The 24,783-nt window shown below is 40.9% G+C and overlaps 1 protein-coding gene across 1 annotated transcript in view; it reads left to right on the top strand.

The window, feature by feature from the left end:
• LOC126456598 (glutamate receptor 1-like) overlaps window positions 1-24,783 on the top strand; it is a 145,629-nt gene that overhangs the window by 57,266 nt on the left and 63,580 nt on the right. Inside the window, exon 4 of the mRNA XM_050092343.1 lies at window positions 6,638-6,848. Within this exon, the coding sequence (XP_049948300.1) occupies window positions 6,638-6,848 (211 nt within the window). The remainder of the gene's footprint in view (window positions 1-6,637; window positions 6,849-24,783) is intronic.

Here is a 24,783-nt window from a genome sequence, read left to right as displayed (position 1 = left end):
ACACAAGAAGTAGTGAACATCAGATAAAAAAAAGACAACGCTCCCTTTCCTTTGTTTTAAATAATGAGTAAGAATTAGATATAATCACTGGTGGTTTTTGGTACACACAGTCTGTGAATTACATTCATATTTCGCTCTATTCCGATTAACATTAACTTATCTTCCATGTCATAACTCACGTATAGAATGATAATCACAACATAGTGAACAAATTAAATTTAGTAAATCATTTATAACAGTCGTTTCTTTCTCAACTTTAATTTTATTTCCTAGTTGCTTCTTGGCCTCCTTTACTGATCGCTAAATGTACATTTGAAGGACATCGCAGATAAGTTGCTTCCCGTTCGTGTCCTTCGACTCCTATAACTGCAGTTCCAATTCTCCACAAGTTGCGATTAAGCTTTCGCTGCTGCTCTCAGAATTTCCAAGAGTATATTGCTGTCAACACTACCAATATTTTTTTTTCTAATTTGACAATAGCTGTAAAGGCAGAGTTACCTTCCTTGAATTTACCTGCGAGGTCGTCGCCTGAGAATTGCTTCACGTGTTGGTATGTTCCTCCATGACCCTAACTGAACTTTCCTGAGGTCGGTTACAAAATTTTTTCCAATCTCCTGTAATTTTATATTGGCCATACTTCGCGTCTCTACAGCTGTGATACGACTACATGTGTGACTGAAAACATTACGGACTAAACATTTTTAAAAGGGAATTATCACATACAGTACTACTTTGTGATTCAGTACTCAACTTCTCGCTCAAAATAATAACAATGCTAATAAAGAATAAAGACATACTGTGATTCTTGCAGTTTCGTCAGCGAACTCGTTTAGAGGGAATCTATGTTTGTCTGTGAGTAGCTCTTATTTAACTTCAAATTCAACAAATCTCTTGATAAGAGGCATAAATTTATGTTTAAGGATATTGTTATTTTTTAAATTATTTCCTCTCTAATTTATGTGTCTTTGATTTCGCTGCACGTCGTCGAGCAGAATATATTACTATTACTTACCCTAGGTAGGCAGCTACAGAAAAATCTTGATGACGGATGAAGGATTTATTTTTTCCAGAAGTATTTCAGTGAACATTAATTATACTCGCGTGCATGTCAGTAAGTTATTGGTAAAAAATTGATCTTATTTACAATTTTAATATGTAATCGTCGTATGGAATATTTTCTATTGTAGTTTAATATCTCAATTATTCTTTCACCTATAAAAACTGTCTTTTTAAATCCCATGTATTGTCAACATTCCATAATTATTCATGGATAATTTTCTTTATGTGTGGCTGTTGAATATGGCGAGTTTCAATAGAGCATAGTGACTATAAAAGTTCGTGAACTCAATACTTGTCCTAAGGGACAATGACATTTAGCTGGTATAGTAATCTGCCATTGGATGAAAGATCCACTCCCGTATGAAACCACGGCTTGAGTCCATACTAACACCTACATTCTTTCTCCCAGAAATTGAAGTCTAACAGTGTATTTTGTAAATCCTAGAGAGAGTTATGTAAGTAGCAGGTTAGGGCTATGTAACTGAACCTGTTATACGGCTGGGACCTGTGTTTGGGAGTGGGAGGAACGGGCAGGGTGAAGAGTCTCATGCCAAAGAGCCACGACCGCCTTTGCAGAAGACCCGTGTGCATGTTCGAATCTCATTCCAATGCACAAATTGAGTCTACGTGATTCATAACGACTTATATCAGCACAGAGAGCTACACTCCAATTTAGTATGAACGATGTTTGAGTTGTTGCAGTAAATGATAGGAAACGGTGCGTATAGGCCTCAACGTACTTGTATGACGCTATTGGGATTTTTTTTTTTGTTCCTTTAGTAATGTTCAGAGTGGTCGTACGTGGCTCGCCACGACATCCTCTCTTGCGACAACCTCTTCGTCTCATATTCTTATCTCTGTCTTTCCCCTATAGTTTTTACTTCTTGCTGCTCCACGTAGTACTTTGTGAATTATTCGCTGATCTCTTAATGCATTTTCTATCATTCCGTCTTTTCTTCCAGTGTTTTCCATCTACTCCTTTTCTCATCATTTATGCGAAGACTATCCCAGTTTTAAATCTTATTAGCCTACTTAATTTGAAACGTCTGTAACGAAACATCTCAAATTTGTGTTATATTCTTTTGCGGTTTTCTCAGATGCTATGATGTATTTACGAGCTGCAAGCTTTCATTTTCAGAAATTTTTTTCTGGAATTGAAGTAAATTTGTTATAGTGATACCACAGTCCAACATAACAGTCGCGACAATCCTTTCCGGTCTTGTTACCCATTGCGACAGCAGCGCGCCAAGCGGCCAGCATGCTACACTTCTGGATACAATATAGGATGAGAGTGAATAGTATGGTTTATATTGGCCCGCCCGGTTGGCCGTGCGGACTAACGCACGGCTTTCTGGGCGGGTAGGAGCGCCTGCTCCCTGGCACAATTCGTGTCGAGGTCCGGTCGTGGATGGTTTTTAGGCGGTTTCAATCTGCTTGGCGAATGCGAGCTGGTTCCCCTTATTCCGCCTCAGCAAACATAGGGGTTACACTCGTCTGGTTTGAGACGTTCCCTGGAGGGGGGGGGGGTCCACCGGGGGCCGAACCGCACAATAACACTGGGTTCGATGTGGGGCGGCGGAGGGGTGAAATGGGCTGCGGTAGTCGTCGTGGGGTTGTGGACCACTGCGGCTGCGGCGGGGACGGAGCCTCTCCGTCGTTTCAAGGTCCCCGGTTAACATACTATACAATACATACAATGGTTTATACTGATTTGTGACATAGTTTTTACGATATGGAGCGTACATAGTGGCATAATAGCCGCTAATAACTAAAAAATATACCACAATTTTCTTTCTTTAGTTTCCTGAGGACGCTGGTAGGTATGAAACGGTACATTACAGAATGTTTTATTTACGATTTTCTTGTAATGCACAGAGAAGAATGTCGATTTCTTTTGAGAACAAAAAATAGCCATCAAATTGCGGAACGCCGGTCCTTTTGCAGAAGGAAGTCGCACATCTACCCAGAAACGAGAAGTTTTGTTCGCTACACGTACAGCCAAATCAGTAAATGTACAACGTAGGAAACTTGTGCTGAATGCATACTTACATTATTTAACGTACCAAATAAACCACATACTTATAGCTAATGCGAAAACCACATAGACGTGGTATTAAAACGCCAAAAGGAATAAAACTCCCTCCCAATACAGAAGAAATTGTTGCTACATCTGAGCCACAAACGGCAAGAATCTTCCAACAATCCCTTTCGACGCAAAAGTAATCAAATGTACCAAAATATTCTAGCATTTGAAAGGCGAGTGAAGCGTAAGAATGGGCGAATCATTAGACTCCACACACAGTTTTTACGTGACAAGTAAGGTGCTCAGTGCCGAGCGATTCTAGGCGGTCCTTTTGCAGAAGGAAGTCGCACATCTACCCAGAAACGAGAAGTTTTGTTCGCTACACGTACAGCCAAATCTGTAAATGTACAACGTAGGAAACTTGTGCTGAATGCATACCTACATTATTTAACGTACCAAATAAACCACATACCTATAGCTAATGGGAAAACCCCATAGACGTGGTATTAAAACGCCAAAAGGAATAAAACTCCCTCCCAATACAGAAGAAATTGTTGCTACATCTGAGCCACAAACGGCAAGAATCTTCCACACATTCCCTTTCGACGCAAAAGTAATCAAATGTACCAAAATATTCTAGCATTTGAAAGGCGAGTGAAGCGTAAGAATGGGCGAATCATTAGACTCCGCACACAGTTTTTACGTGTCAAGTAAGGTGCTCAGTGCCGAGCGATTCTAGGCGCTTCAGTCCGGAACCGCGCGACCGCTACGGCCGCAGGTTCGAATCCTGCCTCGGGCATGGATGTGTGTGATGTCCTTAGGTTAGTTATATTTAAATAGTTCTATGTTCTAGGGGACTGATGACCGCAGATGTTAAGTTCCATAGTGCTCAGAGCCATTTGAACCATTTTAAGGTGCCTATCACAGTAAGAACAGACAACAATAAAGATATATGCTTCTGATGCATGAAATATGTGTTTTCTCTTGCTTTCAGCGGCATAATTTAAAATTATACACATATTCGAAAGTGTTTCTTCAGGAAATAATTGTAGCTTATGTCACTGAATCAGCGAGATTCGGATGTTTTTACATTATTTCGCAATAACTCATATCTCTTGGTAATATTCTAATGCGTGGAACACAAAATATAATAATTACTTCGTTAAATAAGTAGAAAAATGAATGAAAACAAAATCATCCTTACGACGCTGCTTTCTTACCGCTTGGAGCGCTAGTGGTGGTATTATTAACTGAATTAGGAGTACTCTCTTTGCTTGTGCTAGTCTACTTTTATATAGATTTTGCACCGCTTGTCGTGCGTTACTTTTCTTTGTAGGTAGTGATCGCCATTGCTTTCTTTTTTAATTTATTGCTAATCCAATCTTAGAGACTCCTCGTTACTCTCGTCATTTCTGGTTTACTCTCACATCATATCTTTCACTCGGCAGGCTGTTCATTACTATATATCTTCCTGGCTTCTGCTGCGAATACGAGTTTTACCAGAGACTTTCATCACTGATATGTTTAACATCGAATATTTCAACTTAGGGTAATGTTTCGTACGGATCTGATGGGTGTTCATGCAGCACTGTGTTCGACAGACCGTCCGTCAACGTTCATGCAGATCCATGTGTGACGCGTCACAAAGTCCAAGCCATTGTCGTTCTCTGATAGAGACCTGGCAGACCTAGGATTCAAGAGGGTGATGACTGGGTGTTGTGTGATGTCCTTAGGTTAGTTAGGTTTAGGTAGTTCTAAGTTCTAAGGGACTGATGACCATAGTTGTTAGTCCCATAGTGCTCAGAGCCATTTGAACCATTTGATTCAAGAGGATACGCTGCTGCATGCAACGTACCAGGGATGCAATATTTTAACATATTTTAAACTTTCTAATCCCAGTGCTGATAAATGGAAGCAAGACAAAAGAAAAATCAACACATTTTATATGATTTATCGACCTGGAAAAAGCGTTTGACAATGTCAAATGCTACAAGATATTCGAAATCCTCAGAAAAATAGGGGCAAGCTATAGGGAAAGACTAAGGTATACAATATGTACAAGAGCCAAGATGGAAGAATAAGCGTGGAGGACCAAGAACGAAGTGCTCGAATTGAAAGGGCGCAAGCAGACAAGGATGTAATAGTTCGCCCCTACTGTCCAATATATACACACCGAAGGAGCAAAGATGGGAATAAGAGAAAGGTGCAAGAGTGGAATTACAGGAATTAAAATTCGACGTGAAAGGTTGTCAATGATAAGACTCGCTAATGACATAGCTATCCTCATTCAAAGCTAAGAAGAATTACGGGATCTCCTGAACGGAATTAATAGTCTAATGAGTACAGAAAATGGATTGAGAATGAATCTAAGAAAGGCCAAAGTACTGAGAATTAGCGCAAGTAAGAGCAGCGAGGAACTTAGCGTCAGGACTGGTGATCAAGAAGTAGATGAATTTAAGGAATTATGCTACTTATGCAGCAAAATAACCCATTACAGACGGAGTGAGAACATAAAAAACAGACAAGTCTGGCCAAGATAAGTTTACAAGCATCGAACGTAGGCCTTAATTTGAGGAAGAAATTTCTGAGAATATACTTTTGGAGCACAGCATTTTAGCGCAGTAAAACATGGAGTGTGGGAAAACCGGAACAGAAGAGAATCGAAGCATTTGAGACGTGGTGCTGCAGAAGAATGTGGGAAATCTGGTGGACTGATACGGTAAGCAATGAGGATTTTTTCCAGAGAATCGATGAGAAATCGAATATATAGAAAACACTGTCTAGACGAAAGGACATCTTTTATTTTCAATGACCGGTTTCAGGCAAGCTGCCCATCTTCAGGTCATATATTGCAGTTACAGAGTAACTTGTCAGTACAGAGTTCTGTACTGACAAGTTACTCTCTAACTGCAATATATGATCTAAAGATGGGCAGCTAGCCTGAAACCGGTCATTGAAAATAAAAAATAGCGATCAAAGACTGAAATGCCATATTTTTATTCCAAGAACTATCGCGGGAATCCCATTACGACAATCATGTCTAGTTTTGAAAGGACATCTGTTTAGATATCATGGAATAACTTCCATAATACTAGAGGGAGCTGTAGAAGGCAAAGTTTTGAAAGGACATCTGTTTAGATATCATGGAATAACTTCCATAATACTAGAGGGAGCTGTAGAAGGCAAAAACTATAGAAAAAGAGAGAGATCGGGATACGTCCAGCAAATAATTGATGACGCAGGCTGCAAGTACTACTCTAAGAAGGAGAGGTCGACACAGGATTGGAATTTGTGACACACTGCATCAAACTAGTCAGAAGTTTGATGACCCCACCCCCACACAAAAAAAAAAAAAAAAAAAAAAAAACGAAAGTGGGTCGACCACGCATCCTTTGTGGACTCACATTTCAATATTTACCTGATAATAGGACACATGTCCGGAGACTTGGTTGTGCTATCGTACTTAGAAATAAATATTTTTTACAATCAGAGCGGATTTTATCATTAATGTAAATATTTTTCTTCTTGAGTGTAAAGACAGAGCTGCAATTTCAGGTGATACGCAGGGTGGCGGGCGGTACTCAACACTAGAGGACTGCTTCTTCCGTTCTTTGGGCCTGCTGGTGCTGCAGACACCCGACTTGGAGCGTCGGCACACACGTGTCGTGGGCCCCACGCGCCACGTGCTGTCCTGGCTGCTGATCGCCTACCTGCTCGTCACCGCCAGCTACGGCAGCGGACTCTCCTCCGTGCTCACCATACCCAGGTATCAACGTGCATTGTGTCATGCCGCTCTGTGTTGCAGTATGGAGCACAGGCTATGCATCTTCGATAGGTATTCATCAGTAACAATTAGGATAAGGTCATCTGATTTGTAAGTGCAAATATTCCTCTTGGCATATTGTACAACAGCTCTGAAACTTCCTGGCAGATTAAAAGTGTGTTTTGGACTGTGGCTCGAACCTGAGGACTTGCCCATTTGCGGGCAAGTTCGACTCACGACCCACAGCTACAATTGTAGTTCCATAAGTATCTCAGGGTATGAGAATGGGTCGTGATTTGTGATAGGATGCTCAGTCGAAGAGCGATAGCCCGCAAGAGGCAAGGGTCCCAGGTTTGATCCCTCACCCGGAACACGGTTTTAATCCGCAAGGAAGTTTCAAACCAGAGCACACAGTGCTTCAAAGGGAAAGTTATTTATGACAGATCTCTCTAAAAGTCGAGAAATTCAGGATGACTTCTATGCTACAGCACGGTTTCGAGTAACATAGATTCAAATGGTTCAAATGGCTCTGAGCACTATGGGACCCAACTGCTGAGGTCATTAGTCCCCTAGAACTTAGAACTAGTTAAACCTAACTAACCTAAGGACATCACAAGCATCCATGCCCGAGGCAGGATTCGAACCTGCGACCGTAGCGGTCTTGCGGTTCCAGACTGCAGCGCCTTTAACCGCACGGCCACTTCAGCCGGCAGTAACATAGAGTGAAGAGTGGAAGTGACTGGGTGTTGTAGAGGTACGTACGTGTCTTATCAAGAAACACAATTTATGAGCAGCAGTCTCGCCATGACAGATCCAAAGAAATGACAAAATATTCTATTCAAAATGTGCACGGTAAAGACAAAACCCCAACAGACAGTGTTCAAATAATACACAGACGAATATTGGAAATTCTAAAAAAAATAAAATAAAATAAAATCCGTATGCCTAAGATGCAGAAACAACGTACATGACTTCTAAGTGAATGCAGAATAATGAGAACAGATATTATGAGTAGTGGAGGCCACTGATTGAGATATATGTAAGAGTTATTAAAATTCGCAATGAATAAAAAAACCTTATTAGTGGAAGGTCAAAACTAAAAATACCAAAATAAAGCAGAATTAATCTAGGCTTGACCAAGCCAATGAATATGATACGTGTAACGTAATTAAAACTCACTCTAATAAAACATTTCCTTACAAGTAAAAGCTCAGTCGTAATCTATATTAATAATGGTGCATTCTCTCAGTTGCAGGTTGCCCCTCTAATGGCTTCTAGCTCTACCAAACACATTTGATTTTCAGTATTTCATGTAGTTATTGCCGTAATTTAAATACTTAAAAATCTTTCATAATCTGTTTATTAAGAGGTGTAATCCTATGTTAAGCGTTTAATACAGTAAGCAAGTATTACAATTAGAAACTGTCTATATGTCGTGCAACACAGTAACACATAGTGTGAAGATTACCCAGACTACGTTCGTCCTTTTGTATCCTGCCTGGATAGGCGGTGCGTGGGTCTGCTCCTGTGAACTGCTTCTGTAATATAGGCCGAGAGTGAAAGAAGCGAGTAGGAGCAGGAGCGGTGAAGCACTTTACTGAACTGAACGTAACTAACACAAAGTCTCAATAGCAAGCTTGCCCGCTCGGTAGTAGAAGCGATGTTTCCAGGCTGCCTGCTCGCGACGAAAAGGTTGAAATCAAGACGGCACACCCTGAGCTCCACAGTGTCGGCCAGAGGGCGCTGTGGTAAGCGTAGTTGGTCTTCTCTCGTAGTGCCAACTTACGAGAGCGTGCACCTACGTTGTGGCATCGTAACAATCCACGCCACACATCCAATATATGAGAACGAGAGCACAGCGCCTTCGAACAGACTTTACACATAACTTCAAACCTTTTCGAAACTTTGTCTCACTAACACCAGCCACTAAATGATAAAAGCGAAAAAGTTTTTTATTATAGTACATTTGAGGTTTCCAACCAGCGATACTTCACCTTCATGCATGACGTTTTAATTTATTACCTCTTTACTATTAACTCTACTGGAAATGTACTCTACTGGCCATTAAAATTGCTACACCACGAAGATGACGTGCAACAGACGCGAAATTAAACCGACAACACGAAGATGCTGTGATATGCAAATGATTAGCTTTTCAGAGCATTCACACAAGGTTGGCGCCGGTGGCGACACCTACAACGTGCTGACATGAGGAAAGTTTCCATCCGATTTCTCATACACAAACAGCATTTGACTGCCGTTTCCTGGTCAAACGTTGTTGTGATGCCTCGTGTAAGGAGGAGAAATGCGTACCATCACGTTTCTGCCTTTGTTAAAGGTCGGATTGTAGCCTATGGCGATTGCGGTTTATCGTATCGCGACATTGCTGCTCACTTAGGTCGAGATCCAATGACCGTTGGCAGAATATGGAATCGGTGGGTTCAGGAGGGTAATACGGAACGCCGTGCTGGATCCCAACGGCCTCGTATCACTAGCAGTCGAGATGACAGGCATCTTATCCGCATGGCTGTAATGGATCGTGCAGCCACGTCTCGATCCCTGAGTCAACAGATGGGGACGTTTGCAAGACAAAAACAATCTGCACGAACAGTTCGACGACGTTTGCAGCAGCATGGACTACCAGCTCGGAGACCATGGCTGCGGTTACCCTTGACGCTGCATCACAGACAGGAGCTCCTGCGACGGTGTACTCAACGACGAACCTGGATGCACGAATGGCAAAACGTAATTTTTTCAGATGAATCCATGTTCTGTTTACAGCATCACAATGGTCGCATCCATTTTTGGCAACATCGCGGTGAACGCACATTGGAAGCTTGTATTCGTCATCGCCATACTGGCGTATCACCCAGCGTGATGGTTTGGTGAGCCATTGGTTACACGTCTCGGTCACTCTTGTTCGCATTGACGGAACTCTGAACAGTGGACGTTACATTTCAGATGTGTTACGACCCGGGGCTATACCCTTCATTATATCCCTGCAAAACCCTACATTTCAGCAGGATAATGCAGGAACACATGTTGCAGGTCCTATATGGGCCTTTCTAGATACAGAAAGTGTTCGACTGCAGCCCTGGCCAGCACATTCTCCAGATCTCTGATCAATTGAAAACGTCTGGTCAATGGTGGCCGAGAAACTGACTCGTCACAATACGCCAGTCACTACTCTTGATGAACTGTGGTATCGTATTGAAGCTGCATGGTCAGCTGTACCTGTACACTCCATCCAAGCTCTTTTTGACTCAATGCCCAGGCATATCAAGGCCGTTATTACGGCCAGAGGTGGTTGTTCTGGGTACTGATTTCTCAGGATCTATGCACCCAAATTGCATGAAAATGTAATCACATGTCAGTTCTAGTATAATAAATTTGTCCAATGAATACCTGTTTATGATCTGCATTTCTTCTTGCTGTAGCAGTTATAATGGCCAGTAGTGTATTTTTTAGGTAGTATCCACAAAAACTACTGAATGTACCTGGAAAGTGTATCAGTGTAAGCCACGTAGTTTAGGAGATATGTTGACATAAAGATTCATATGCTATTGCTTAACACCACAAATTACCCAGACAAATTGTCACAACAGTGTTGAGTAATGAGAGCACTTATCAACTCTCCACAAACTGTTAACATAATTCCAAGCATTCATAAACTTTATTTGGGTTTCACTCCCAATGTCAAGTAAACGGAAACAAAAGTCGCTAATCACAATATAATTTACGAACAGCTTGTCCTTCTTTGTATAGTACGCGCTTGCCGTCTGAGGACTTTTGATACAGCTGCTTCTCTTTTCTTCAAACCCTTTAACATTGCTACAGGTGGCCTCTGTTTCTCCCACTGTCAAGCATGCCTCTACGACCTTGTATTTCTTGACTAACGATACCTACTTTGCTATTCCGCACATTGGTCAGTCTCATTTTATGGACGTCTGAGTTCCTTTTCACTATCTTCATTTGCTGCATTCTTACGCATTCTATCCTTTTTCTGAATTACATTTAACATTTCTTGTGACAGCCCAGGATTTTTATTGGGCCTTGTCTTTTTACCATTTTGATCGTCATGTGTCTACAAAGCTACAGTCGTCATTTACTGTTTTCGCAGTTACAGTCAATCTTTACCCAATGCTCTCTATGAAACCCTTAAATACTTATTTTTCCTGTTTTACCTGGATTTGTACTACGACTAATTGAGAAACCCAACGTTGCCTAGGTATGTGTTTATTCCAATCTCTTATTAGTCCATCTCCTCTTCCCCTCTCTCCCTGGCCACCTCCTCCACTCCTACTCTCTCCCCACCCCGCCCTGCCACTCTCTCTGCCCACATACTGTTCTCCACATGTCATTCCATCTCCTCCTCCCCCTCTGTATCTCAGTCTCCCCCTCTCTCCTCCCTCTGTCCATCTCCTCCGCCTCCTATTTGTGTGTACCTCCTCCATTCCACATACTATTGGTCCATCTCCTTGTACTGCCTTCTCTTTCCACGTTATCACATTCACCCGGAATATGAGGCTGGTGATTTACACCCCTACGCTTTTCTTTCCCGACTGTAACTATTTTGTGTACCAAATTTTATCGTAATCATTCCAGGGATTTAGGATGAACATTTTAGACGTGGTTTTGGCCGCATAGGCACGTGTGAAATATATTTCAAACAAACTTAACATGCAATGTAGTGACGTAGGTCATGATATTTTAACCTCCCCACAAAATTTAATAAATAATAATAATAATAATAATATGATTATATTTTTTTGTGTAACCTCTGAACAAAATTGGTTCCCATTTATAACCTCCCTACAGAAATTCATTCACATTTAACCTCCACACAAAATTTGTTTCCCATTTAATGTACCCACAAAATTCTTTTCTCGTTTAATGTAAGCTCGAAACAGAAAAATTCCTAAATCTCGTAATAAAAAATAAATTCAGTAACCTGGTAAATTTTGGACGACAGCAGTGCTGCGTCATGGCCCTGTGAGATCATTCTGAATAAAAAGCAAAAATTCTTACCTCAATAAAGTCGCCAACTATCTGCTCTTACAATAACTTTTTCCAGCACAGCTCTCTGCAATGCTGGCCGATAGATTTGTCATTTATGAAAGGAAGCAAATGATTTTTCTTTTGCAACAATCGGAATGATCATGGATTGGAGAAATTAGTAAATTCTTTAAATTGAAATGAATGCTTGTTGGAAATTACTTTATATGACAAAGATTATTATTAGGACATTTTTGAAAGATTTACACGGGAGTTCAGATAACATTACTAGATATGCGCGAGGCTGCTTTTTACCTTATACAATAATACTCAGGCGCCGGCATCGCTGCACCGTGACCGGCCCAGCCAACCAGTTCTGCAATAAGAATGTCGTCTACATATGTTGTGATTCTGTTTTTTAATTCTGTCGGAAGTATGGTATTCAAACCGCGAATAAATGCTGCTGAAGAAATAGTTAAACCGAACGGTAATTTACAAAATTGATAACAGTCACCAAAACAGAGAAAAGCCGTGTACTTTCTGCAGTGTGGATGGAGCTGAATTTGCCAAAATCCAGATTTCTAATCTAATGTGGAATAAATAACAGTACCATGAAATTTCTGTAGAAGTTCTTCTAGTGTCTGAGGGCGATCTGTTTCATTAATAATAATGTCATTGATGTGACGCGAATCAAGTACGAGGCGAAGTGAACCATCCTTTTTTTTAACAACATGGAGCGGGTTTATGTACGGACTAACTGCCGGTTCAATAATCCCTTGGTCAAGCATAGCTTGCAATTCTTTCTTAACTTGTTCTCTGTGAAAATACGGAATGGGATAATGTTTGACTTTAAATGTGTCGTGCTGTTTAACTTGAAGAACCCTAAAAAGTTTTGGTCATATGTAAAATCGGTAAGCGGATCTAAATCCCCTATTCAGTCACTCGTTGACCACGATGGAACCGAAACAGAGGACGACCGAAGAAAGGCAGAAATACTGAATTCAGTGTTCCGAAACTGTTTCACTGCGGAAAATCGTAACACGGTCCCTGACTTCAGCCGTCGCACGGACGCCAAAATGGAAAATATTGAAATAAACGATATCGGAATTGAAAAACAACTGCTATCACTTAGTAGCGGAAAAGCATCCGGACCAGACGAGATACCCTTAAGATTCTACAGTGATTATGCTAAAGAACTTGCCCCCTTTCTATCAGCAATTTATCGTAGATCGCTGGAAGAACGTAAAGTACCTAGCGACTGGAAGAAAGCGCAGGTCGTTCCCATTTTCAAGAAGGGTCATAAATCAGATGCGAATAATTATAGGCCTATTTCGCTTACGTCAATCTGTTGTAGAATAATGGAACATGTTTTGTGTTCTCGTATTATGACGTTCTTAGATAATACAAATCTCCTTCATCATAACCAACATGGATTTCGCAAACAGAGATCATGTGAAACTCAGCTCGCCCTATTTGCCCAAGAAATTCACAGTGCCGTAGACACTGGCGAGCAGATTGATGCCGTATTCCTGGACTTCAGGAAGGCATTTGATACGGTTCCGCACTTACGTTTAGTGAAAAAAATACGAGCTTACGGAATATCGGACCAGGTTTGTGATTGGATTCAGGATTTCCTAGAAGAAAGAACACAACATGTCATTCTTAACGGTTCAAAATCTGCAGATGTAGAGGTAATTTCGGGAGTACCGCAGGGAAGCGTGATAGGACCTTTATTGTTTACAATATACATAAATGACTTAGTTGACAACATCGGTAGCTCCGTGAGGCTATTTGCAGATGACACGGTTGTCTACAAGAAAGTAGCAACATCAGAAGACTCGTACGTACTCCAGGAGGACCTGCAGAGGATTAATGCATGGTGCGACAGCTGGCAGCTTTCCCTAAACGTAGATAAATGTAATATAATGCGCATACATAGGGGCAGAAATCCATTCCAGTACGATTATGCCATAGGTGGTAAATCATTGGAAGCGGTAACGACCGTAAAATACTTAGGAGTTACTATCCGGAGCGATCTGAAGTGGAATGATCACATAAAACAAATAGTGGGAAAAGCAGGCGCCAGGTTGAGATTCATAGGAAGAATTCTAAGAAAATGTGACTCATCGACGAAAGAAGTAGCTTACAAAACGCTTGTTCGTCCGATTCTTGAGTATTGCTCATCAGTATGGGACCCTTACCAGGTTGGATTAATAGAAGAGATAGACATGATCCAGCGAAAAGCAGCGCGATTCGTCATGGGGACATTTAGTCAGCGCGAGAGCGTTACGGAGATGCTGAACAAGCTCCAGTGGCGGACACTTCAAGAAAGGCGTTACGCAATACGGAGAGGTTTATTATCGAAATTACGAGAGAGCACATTCCGGGAAGAGATGGGCAACATATTACTACCGCCCACATATATCTCGCGTAATGATCACAACGAAAAGATCCGAGAAATTAGAGCAAATACGGAGACTTACAAGCAGTCGTTCTTTCCACGCACAATTCGTGAATGGAACAGGGAAGGGGGGATCAGATAGTGGTACAATAAGTACCCTCCGCCACACACCGTAAGGTGGCTCGCGGAGTATAGATGTAGATGTAGATGTAGATACATAGATCCGGATATTGTACCAGGGACGTTGTCAAAAACTGGAGCTTGCTGTAAAAGAGTTTTGTGTAGTTGAGTACGTTCGACGTCTGTATTTGCATTGCTCTGTTTAACTCTATCAGAAATCATCTGCATAACGTCATAGTCGGCTTCGACTGGAATATTATGGTTGTGTACGTACATATCTGTGAACAATGTGGAATGACAGTCTATGTTACGTGATGCGGAAATGACCTCTGTACGATTAATTGTTTGTTCTTCTGCAGATAAAGAGTGTTGATATTCTAAAGCCAGTTGTACATTTTCATCCTTTAACATTAAATAGGAGTTTTGAAAGTCAATAATTGCGTCGTGTTGTACCAGAAAATTCGTACCTAAAACAACGTCTGTTGTCAATAAGGGAACAATCCCAAAATTTGAGTGAAATGTATGACCTGCAATACAAAATGATAAGTGTGTCTGTAACTTTACATCTACTCCTTTACCAGATACTGCTCCTTTTACTTTAGTTTTGGCTAATGGTAATGTAGGATAGGTATTCTCTTTGTTACATTCGTTGTAAGTTTCCTCATTTATAACTGACATAGGTGACCCATAATCGATTACTGCTGAAAATTTGGATAATCCAATCTTTACTTCAATGACAGGGTGTGAAATGGTTTTTTGGATAACTGGTTTTTCCTGCAAAAGAGTGTTTCGGATGTCGTCCAAAGTAATAACATTTTCGTGAACAAGATTCTGTGTGTCAAAAATATTGCTTGCGTTGCTGGAAGATGCAACCTGTACTGTATCTAGTCAAATTCTATCTGACGTGCTATTATTTGCGGGAGGATGCTGTGGCATTTCGACTATTTGTACTGTTCTGATATTGCGTCCTGACGTATTAGGTTCGGGGTGATACCGACTGTCTGGTTCATTCATGATAATCTGTTGTTGCCGATGATTTTGCTGCTGGTAAGACGGACTGTTATTAAACGTACGCTGAAAACTGTGCTCATTACTTTTACGTCTGTCATGATAGTCATTTCTATACGGTGCATTGCGATATGAGTTGAAATGGTGTGTTTTCTGTACGTAGTTATTTCTCTGTTGCTGTGCGCCACTATTTGGCGGAGCCGACGCTATACGTGCAGGCGGCGAAACATTAAAGCTTGGTTGACCTTGCACATTACATTGTTGGTTAGGTATGCTAACCGGCTGGTTTTGTTGCTGTTGTTGGCTAAAACCTCTATTGCTACCAAAATGCGTCTGCGATTGCTGAAAATTTTGACGATACTCATGATTAAAATTTTGTCTGTTATTAAAGTACTGGTGGTTGTCGTTCCTGGAACGTCTATTACCTTTGCTATTGAAATAGCGTGGCTGATCGTTATTACTGTATGCCGGTTGGCCTTGGTTATGATATGAAAAATTTTTGTTTATGAAGGAATAATCTGATTGCTGAACTTCCAAAAGCCGTAACAGATCTCTGAAGGCCGAAATATTTTCTTTCTGCTGACCCGTTAAAAGTGATACTCTTAATGATCGTCGTAATTTAGAAATACATAATTGAATAAGTGCAGATTCACTGTATTGCTCACTTAAGTACTGGTTTTGTTGGACCATGTGTTCAAAAAATTGCGTGACAGTGGAAAAATTTGAGTTCTCATAATTCGGAAAAACTAATTAATTGATCCTTGATTCCGCGCTGTGTCGTCTTCGACCAATACGCTGACAGTAAAGCATTCTGAAATTCTTCTACCGAATGGAATTGTCTTGCGATCGGTCTCATACGAGTTGCCGGTTCGCCTTCCAAAAAACTGCAAATAAATTCAAGTTTGTGTGTGACGGGCCAAGTTGGTGGAAAAGCAAAGCTAAATTGTTGTATCCAATCCAAGGGGTGAATCTGTGTTCTGTCATTTTTAAATACTTTAAATTTCCTCACTGATAGAAAGTGCTTGTAATCAAAATTATCGTCTCTGTATATCTGAACAGGTTCAGGATTGTATGATAATCTGTTTGTCTGTGACTGTTCGGAATCTAACTCACGTACTCTTTGTAAATTACCTGAATTATACTGGCTGTGTGAATCTGACAAATGTTCGCAAAGTGGCGTATGCTGTGATGTGTTAAAGGCTGAAATATTTTTCATCTCCGTCACCTCTTGCTGTAATGATGACAATTTTCTACGTAATGTATTATTGGACGAACCTATCTCACTGATCGTCTGCTGAAAATTTTGGAATTCAGGTGTTTGATTAACAGGTGACGTATCGTCTGATTTGGTGTCATTATTACTTTCGATAACGTCAACACGACTGGCCAATTCATCATATTTTACAGTCAGTGCTTTTACCTGATCATCGTTTTTAGTATCACAAGCATTAATTTGTTTTTGTATTTCACGTGTGATTTATTCAATTTTTTAACGTCTGCTTTGATGGCATCGGGATCCTGTATTAGTTCTAATTGTTCAAGTCTGTCGGTCACTGTCTGAAATTCTACTGTGCGCGTGTCTGTTTTTGTTTTAAGATCAGAGATTTCATCATCTAATTCGGTGTTCAACTGTTTGATAGTATTAATTTCGTCTGATACTGTAGCAATATTGTTGTCTACGTATGTTTTTGCTTTCGTAAACAATTTACGCTTATCTTCCTGTCTCTGTGCAGTAATTGTTTCCATGACTTGTTGCTTTACTTTATTCTGTTCCGGTATAAATTTACGGTAACGCGTTTCACTGTTTTGTAGGTGGTGATTAAACCGTTCGTCAATTTGGCTGTTCTGTTGGTGAAACTTCGCGTGTACTTTCGCATCCAGTGTACGTGAAAGTTCTGCTGACATTAATTTAAACTCTTCGCGTAACTGTGTTGCGTTTTCAGAACATTGTCTAGCGACTGCACTAATTTCGTCTCTAAGTACTTTAGTTGTGACTGCATGTATATTACTTAATTCTTGAGCCAGAGATCTAATTCCTTCACTATTGTTCCTAGCACAAGCCTTAATTTCCTCTCGTAATTGTTCTTTAGTGTCATGACATTGCACGGCAACGGCTGCAATCTGTTCACTAAGTTGTTTGTTCTGTTCATTTAGGTTGTCGTGTTTTTCATTCAACTGTCTGAAATTTTCATTAAGGTTGTCTTGTTTTTCATTCAACTGTTTGAAATTTTCATTAAGGTTGTCTTGTTTTTCATTAAGATTGTCGTATTTTTCATTCAATTGTTTAAGATTTTCATTAAGTTGTTTGATGTTGTTGTCTTGTCTTTCATTCTGTTGTAGCAATACTGCCATAATTTGATCCAAGCCAAAATTAGCGACTCTATTTTCTATGCTGTGTAATGGTGTATGTGCATTTGTCGCGTTTTGTGTAATCATTTGGTCATTTTCTGATTCTTGAAAAGGTTCGCCAATTGGATGTGCACTGTTAGTCACTACTTCGGAATCAAATAAATCTGACGTACTTTGAGTACATTGTTCACCTTCGTTAGAAACAATTATCTGTTCGCTACGTAAATTTTGCAAATAAGGGTGTCAAAGTGGACAGCGTTCACTGTAACGGAACGTTCCACGTCATCAATTGTTACATTTACTGTGGACATAATTGCATTTGTTTGCTCATCATTAGGATCAAAATGATTACTAGTGATCGGTAGGCACTGATTATCTGTAATTAGGGGATTATCATTATTACACCGAGTGTCGCAAGTATTATCGGTCAAATTAATCGAGTCCGCTATTTCACTCATTGTATATGGCGATGTACTGTTAACAGTTTTTCTCGGCATTTTCTCACAAATCAAAATTAAGCACAACAATGAAACAAAGGCAAAGCAAAAATGGAACAAACACAATTACAACAAAGAGCAATAAATTGCCAATGATCTGTGAAATAAAGAGTGACAAATTAGTAATTGCATTGCGCCAGATGCAAACTACATTTAAGTAAATAAGACCAGATACATGACTACTTGTAAGGGATTCACAAAGAAATACGATCCTGGCCGGTTGTCGCAAAGTGTAACCGCCCCACGAAATTTAATAAATAATAATAATAATAATATGATTCTATTTTTTGTGTAACCTCTGAACAAAATTGGTTCCCATTTATAACCACCCTACAGAAATTCATTCACATTTAACCTCCACACAAAATTTGTCTCCCATTTCATGTACCCACAAAATTCTTTTCTCATTTAATGTAAGCTCGAAACAGAAAAATTCCTAAACCTCGTAATAAAAAATAAATTCAGTAACCTGGTAAATTTTGGACGACAGCAGTGCTGCGTCATGGACCTGTAAGATCATTCTGAATAAAAAGCAAAAATTCTTACCTCAATAAAGTGCTTGTTGGAAATTACTTTATATGACAAAGATTATTATTAGGACATTTTTAAAAGATTTACATGCGAGTTCAGATAACATTACTAGATATGCGCGAGGCTGCTTTTTACTTTATACAATAATACTCAGGCTCCGGCATCGCTGCACCGCGACAGGCCCAGCCAACATGATACACTATACCAGACAAGAGCAGACTCCAGACCAGACACAGACTAGCAAAAACTTACTGCTACAGCTACACAGTTCCTACTGAGTCAACACTGCTCTCTGGTCAGCGATTCTCTTATACCTTGCATATCGCAGGCAGTGCATGAGCAATACATCGAAATTACATCTGCTCGGACCTCTTACAATATACCTCCCAATATCGTGTCGGATCTCCTTTTGACCGGCGTAGTGCAGCAGCTTGTTGACTCCATAACGCTCCAGGATGTTGGAAGTCCCTTGCAGAAATTTTGAACCCATGCCGCCTCTGTGATGATGATGAGATCCCATACTCCGAGGAGCGTAGGGGACGATGCGGGAGACCCGCACTGCCGACTGGTCGTCCATAATTACAAAAGGGTTGCCAGTGCAGGATTTTGTACACGAACTGATTACTCGTTTGTGTACTATAAATTTTTGATTCGGTTCAGGCCATCTGTGTCGCTAAATAATTTGCTCGAATTGTGCAGAATTTTCTTCAAACCAATCGGTAACAATTGTGGCCTGGTGACATGACATCACATTTTTGGAATATGAAGTCCATGAATGTCTGCAAATCGTGTCCAAGCCGCCAAAAATAATCATTTCTAGTTAATGATCGGTTCAGTGGGACCAGAGGACCGAGTCTATTCCATGTAATCAACACCATTATGGAGCCACCACCACCATACACAGTGCCTTGTGGACAAGTTGAGCCCATGGCTTCGTCAGGTCTGCCCCACACTCAAACGCTGCCATCAACTCTTACCACCTGAAATCAGGACCCCACGGTTTTTCAGTCGTGTAGGGTCCAATCGACATGGTCACGAGTTAGGAGCGGAGCTGCAGGTGATGTGCTGTTAGCAAAGGCACTCGCGAAGATCGTGTGCTGCCATAGCCCAATAACACCAGATTTTCTCGTTCTGTCCTAACGGATACATTCGCCATACGCCCCACATTTATTTATGCGGTATTTTATGCAGAGCTGCTTGTCTGTTAGCACTAACAACTCTACGCAAACGCCATTGCTCTCGATCTTTAAAGTGAAGGTCACTCCACTGCGTTGTCCGTGGTGAGAGGTAATGCCAGAAATTGTTTGCCATTCTCAGCACACTCTTGTCACTGTGGATACTGGAATACTGGTTTCCGTAATGGTTTCCGAAATGTAATATCCCTTGCGTCTAGCTCCAACTACCATTACGCGTTCACAGTCTGGTAATTCCTGTTTTGCGGCCATAGTCACGATGGGTATCTTTTTACATGAAACACCAGAATACAGATGACAGCTCCACTAATTTACTGCCCTCTTATACCTCGTGTACGCCATACTGCCGCCATCTCCATAAGTACAAGTAGCTATCCCATTATTCTTGTCAGCTCTGTGTATTTCATGCGTATTTGTACACATATTTCACCTACATCTCGAGCGAATTTTGCCCTGCATTTTTTCCCATCCAGTACAATGTCTATGAAGTCATGTTTCCTGGGTTGTGTGTCGTACGGTGATATAAGTTTGTAGATACATTCATCGGCATATCTGTGTACTGTTTGCAAAACGTATTTTGAATAGAGTAACTAGGAAACAAGTGAGAAATTTTCACCGTTATGGATGATGCGGCAGTTTCTCACGCAAATCGATGTTTATGCCGTCATATATCCTGAACCCTGTTGTAAAAGATATACTTTTCTAGGTACATTTAGCAGCATATGTTGATACTGTCGGCGAAATACGGTGCGAATACGGTTAATGGCAAAGAAGTAATAAATTAAAACGTCATCCATGATATGGCAGTTTTTCACGCATGTCAGTAGATGACGCATTATCTCCTGAAATATGTGCTGTACAATCATAAATTTTATTAAGTATATTCAGCGTAATCTGGCGAAATGCGTTGCGAAAGGAAATAGTGACAATGAAGTTGCGGCAGTTCTTTCTATCATTTCAGTATTTGACGTCATATCTCCTGAACTGTATAAGGTACAGTAATATATTTTTGTAATTACATTCAGCAGAAGATGTTGATATTGAAAGCGGAAATTGTAGCAAATAGAATCAGGAGCTACGATGTGATAAATTTAAACGTCTTGCATGATGCTGTAGTCTCACACATTTCCCAGTGTTCATGTTCTCCTCAACTAAGTATCGTACAAACGAAGTAATTATTCTGCTACTTTCAGTGGTGTATGTGAATACAGTCTGCAAACTGTGTTAGGAATACAGTTAGCAGTAAAGAAGTAATAAATTAAAAATCCGTCCCTCAAGTGCCAGTTTTACTGAATGAACGGAGAAAATATGGTAACCGATAAACCTTTTTTCCTTTGCCAGTCGCAACAAGCAACGTGCTAGCTTGGCTCTTGTTTTTGAAAGGATTCGTTTTACTCGTCGAAGTTTCGATTCTGCTTCCAAAGATTTGTTTCGTTTCCATTTAATGCTTTCTTCTAAATTCACTTGGTATTGCTGGGACTGTGCCTCATGGACTCAAGCAGACTGGGAATACAATTCTGAGTCTGATATTATATCTCGACGTTCTGTGATGTTCAATTGAAAACGCAGTTTGCAAACTATCTCCTGACGCTGCTGAGGAGGTTAGGAGGCATGCATGCCCTGTGTTGACTAGGGCGCGTCCACCCAAGAGTAATGTAACAGCAGCACAGAGGGCTGCTTTACTCTCTCTCAAAGTTGATCCTGATATTGTTATTTTACCTGCGGACAAGGGCAATGCCATCGTTCTTTTTAAACAAACAGGATGATGTACAAAAGATACGTTTTTTATCTCACTCAGCGTATCGCAGAATCGATTCTGACCCCACAAAATGTGTTGAGAGAAAGACCAACAGCCTCCTGAAGTAAAATGGTTTGTCGCAGAACACTGTCAGGAGTCTTAACACCTATAAAACTCTTCCCCCTAGGTAATACGGCCTACCCAAGGTACACACGGAAGGTTCCTTTCCCTCGTATAGAGAGTAATATCGGTGCGCAAACATATCGTGTAGCCAAGCATCTTTCTTCTCTGTTGAGTCCACAAATTGGTCGGTGTGAACATCATAACAGGAACTCAGCTCATTTCTTACGTCGATTGGGGCGACTGCGGTTGAATTACTTCGATATTTTAGTAAGTTTTGATGTGGTCTCTTTCTTCACTCGTGATCCTCTGATTCGTTGCGGTTAATTGTGGCTAGGTTTGGTGCCGAATCAACTAATTTCTTTCAGCATGTGTTGACATCCACCCACTTACGGACAGACAGATGGAGTTGCGATGGGTAGTCCGTTGTCTCCTGTGGTCGCAAATTTGTTTATGGAAGACTTCGAGGAACGTACATTGGAATCGGCGCCTTCCAGGCCCATCTGTTTCTTTAGATATGTTGATGATACTTTTGTTGTTTGGCCTCATGGTAGGGAGAATTTGAAACACTTTCTAGAACTTCTGAACTCCATCCACCCGAACATTCGTTTCACGATGGAGGTGGAAGAGGATGGTTGCCTTCCCTTTCTTGACGTTTTGGTTAGAAGTAAGTTCAAATGGCTCTGAGCGCTATGGGACTTAATATCTGTAGTCATCTGTCCCCTAGAACTTAGAACTACTTAAACCTAACTAACCAAAGGACAGCACACAACACACAGTCATCACGAGGCAGAGGAAAACCCTGACCCCGCCGGGAATCGAACCCGGGAACCCGGGCGTGGGAAGCGAGAACAATACCGCATGACCACGAGCTGCGGACGGTTAGGAGTAAGGATGATGGACCACTGGGACATGCAGTTTACAGGAAACGTACTCACACTGACTTGTGTTTACAGGCTAATAGTTGTCACCATTCAGCTGTGCGTGAAGGGGTACTTCGTACCTTGGTACACAGGGCACCTGTCATTTCCGACACTGAGACTTTGCCAGCTGAACTGTCCCATCTTGAAGCTACGTTTCGTCATAATGATCATGGTGACAGATAGACTGAACGTGCGTTGCGCTATCGACCAACTGTGCATCGGGTGACTGATGATAATACTGAGTCGACACCTAAGTCTACTGCCTTTTTGCCTTACGTAGGAACCAATTCCAACAAGGTCGGTTGTATTTTACGGAAATACGATATGAAATGTCTTTTCCGACCTCCATCTAAAATCAGGGTGCTTTTGGGTTCCATTAAGGATGACTTGGTTTGCGAAAGGCGGGTTTATATCGCATTCCTTAAAGCTGTGGCATGACACATATTGGTCAAACTTTCAGGACCGTGGAGGATGTACTGAGCATAAACGACACACACAATTACAGCAGCCAAATAGATCTCCTATTGCCGAACATTGCTTGGATACTGGTCACCCTATATTATACAACAACACTGGAGTATTGCCATGCACGTCCAGCTATTGGGACAGTGTTAGTAAGGAGGCAGTTGAGATTAAATTAGGGAGCAACGTTGTAAACAGGGATGGAGGTTTTTGTTTAAACTCTGTTTGGAATCCTGCTCTCTCTCCCTTGTCAAAAAACAGAGGGACAGAGTCACGTGCTAGTTCGTAGTCTCACTATCGATGTCTCTTACTTTAGTTATCTCAGGTGGAACTAGTGTCTAGCGTGTGTGTTATCTTTCCTGTAATAGTCCGAGAACCGAGGTTTTAAACTTGCCTGTACATCGCCTGTCCGTTGCAGTTTGCCTTGAAAATGGCGGGGTGTCCTCCCGCCGAAATATCGGCTGTTGCTGTTAGTACTACCTGGCTGAATAACCCCTAAGTTGTTTGAAAACTGTATACGCCAGGAGAAACTCAGGTGTCACAACTTTTGTAGGTTTTGGCATTTACTCTTCTACACAAATTGACATTTTGTAGAAATTTTTATCTACTAAATTATCACGTCCAACTGGCCTCCATGCCATTTTCAGAAAAGTTGTGGTGAAAGCCTCTGATGAATATGATGGAGAAGCACTTTAAGATCATATTTCACATTCGCGCCTACCGTGCTACGTTTTACGCAGCGGCGTTGTTTGCATAACGAAGTAAAGTATGGGACACATTTCTCTGTAGTCTTTCCACAACAAGTTCCTCCTTCCACGCTGTGAAAGTTGTTAACACACGTCCTTGTTCAAACAGCATTTTTTTTAGGCCAAATCACAGTAATTTTAATTGTGGTGATGATAAACCGTATGATCTTAAGGGCAATTTGCGTATCTACAAATCAAGGGCGGGGGGGGGGGGGGGGGGGGAGGGTGCGTAATTGTAGGCTTAGATTTGTTTGGCAATAAGTTAAGCGGTAAGAGATGTATTGTACTATGCTGCTTGAAACTCAAATGTTGAATAACATGTTTAATAATTATAAAATATGCACATGATTACAAATAAAATAGGTGTCCCACTTGCAGAAAAAGTTTGTTATTATTCCTTTTATTTCTTTAAAGGAACTGCTATACTGATGGTAGCTGTCCTTTTAAAAACTAGCTGGCGAACGGTTATTGTGTATCCATCACCAACAAAGATTAAACATATAGAAATAAGACTGTCATTGTATTAATTGCTTTTTCCAGGCGTTCATTCCTGCCTGTCAGTTATTATTTAGGGACAAATGGAAAATTGATATGTGGATTTTAGTAGGATACTTCAACTTATTTCACTATGTTGAGTTATGAGAATACCTTGTTAACTTCAAGTGACTCTTACAATATTTCCGAATAGAATGTGTGCAGTGCTAAGTGTCTACAATCAATATATTTGGCTGATGGGTATAACTCAGACTGGCAATCAGAGTCATGACAGATCTTCCAGCAGTACATGGACTCCCATGAAGCCCAGAAATAAAATTTCCACTGTTATAGTGTCAGTATTCCCTAGCACTCTGCAAA

The sequence above is a fragment of the Schistocerca serialis genome, chromosome 2 (assembly GCF_023864345.2).
Source record: "Schistocerca serialis cubense isolate TAMUIC-IGC-003099 chromosome 2, iqSchSeri2.2, whole genome shotgun sequence".
Lineage (NCBI taxonomy): Eukaryota > Metazoa > Arthropoda > Insecta > Orthoptera > Acrididae > Schistocerca > Schistocerca serialis.
Note: the sequence above shows the minus strand (reverse complement) of the source record. Positions and strands in the feature narration are given on the sequence as shown.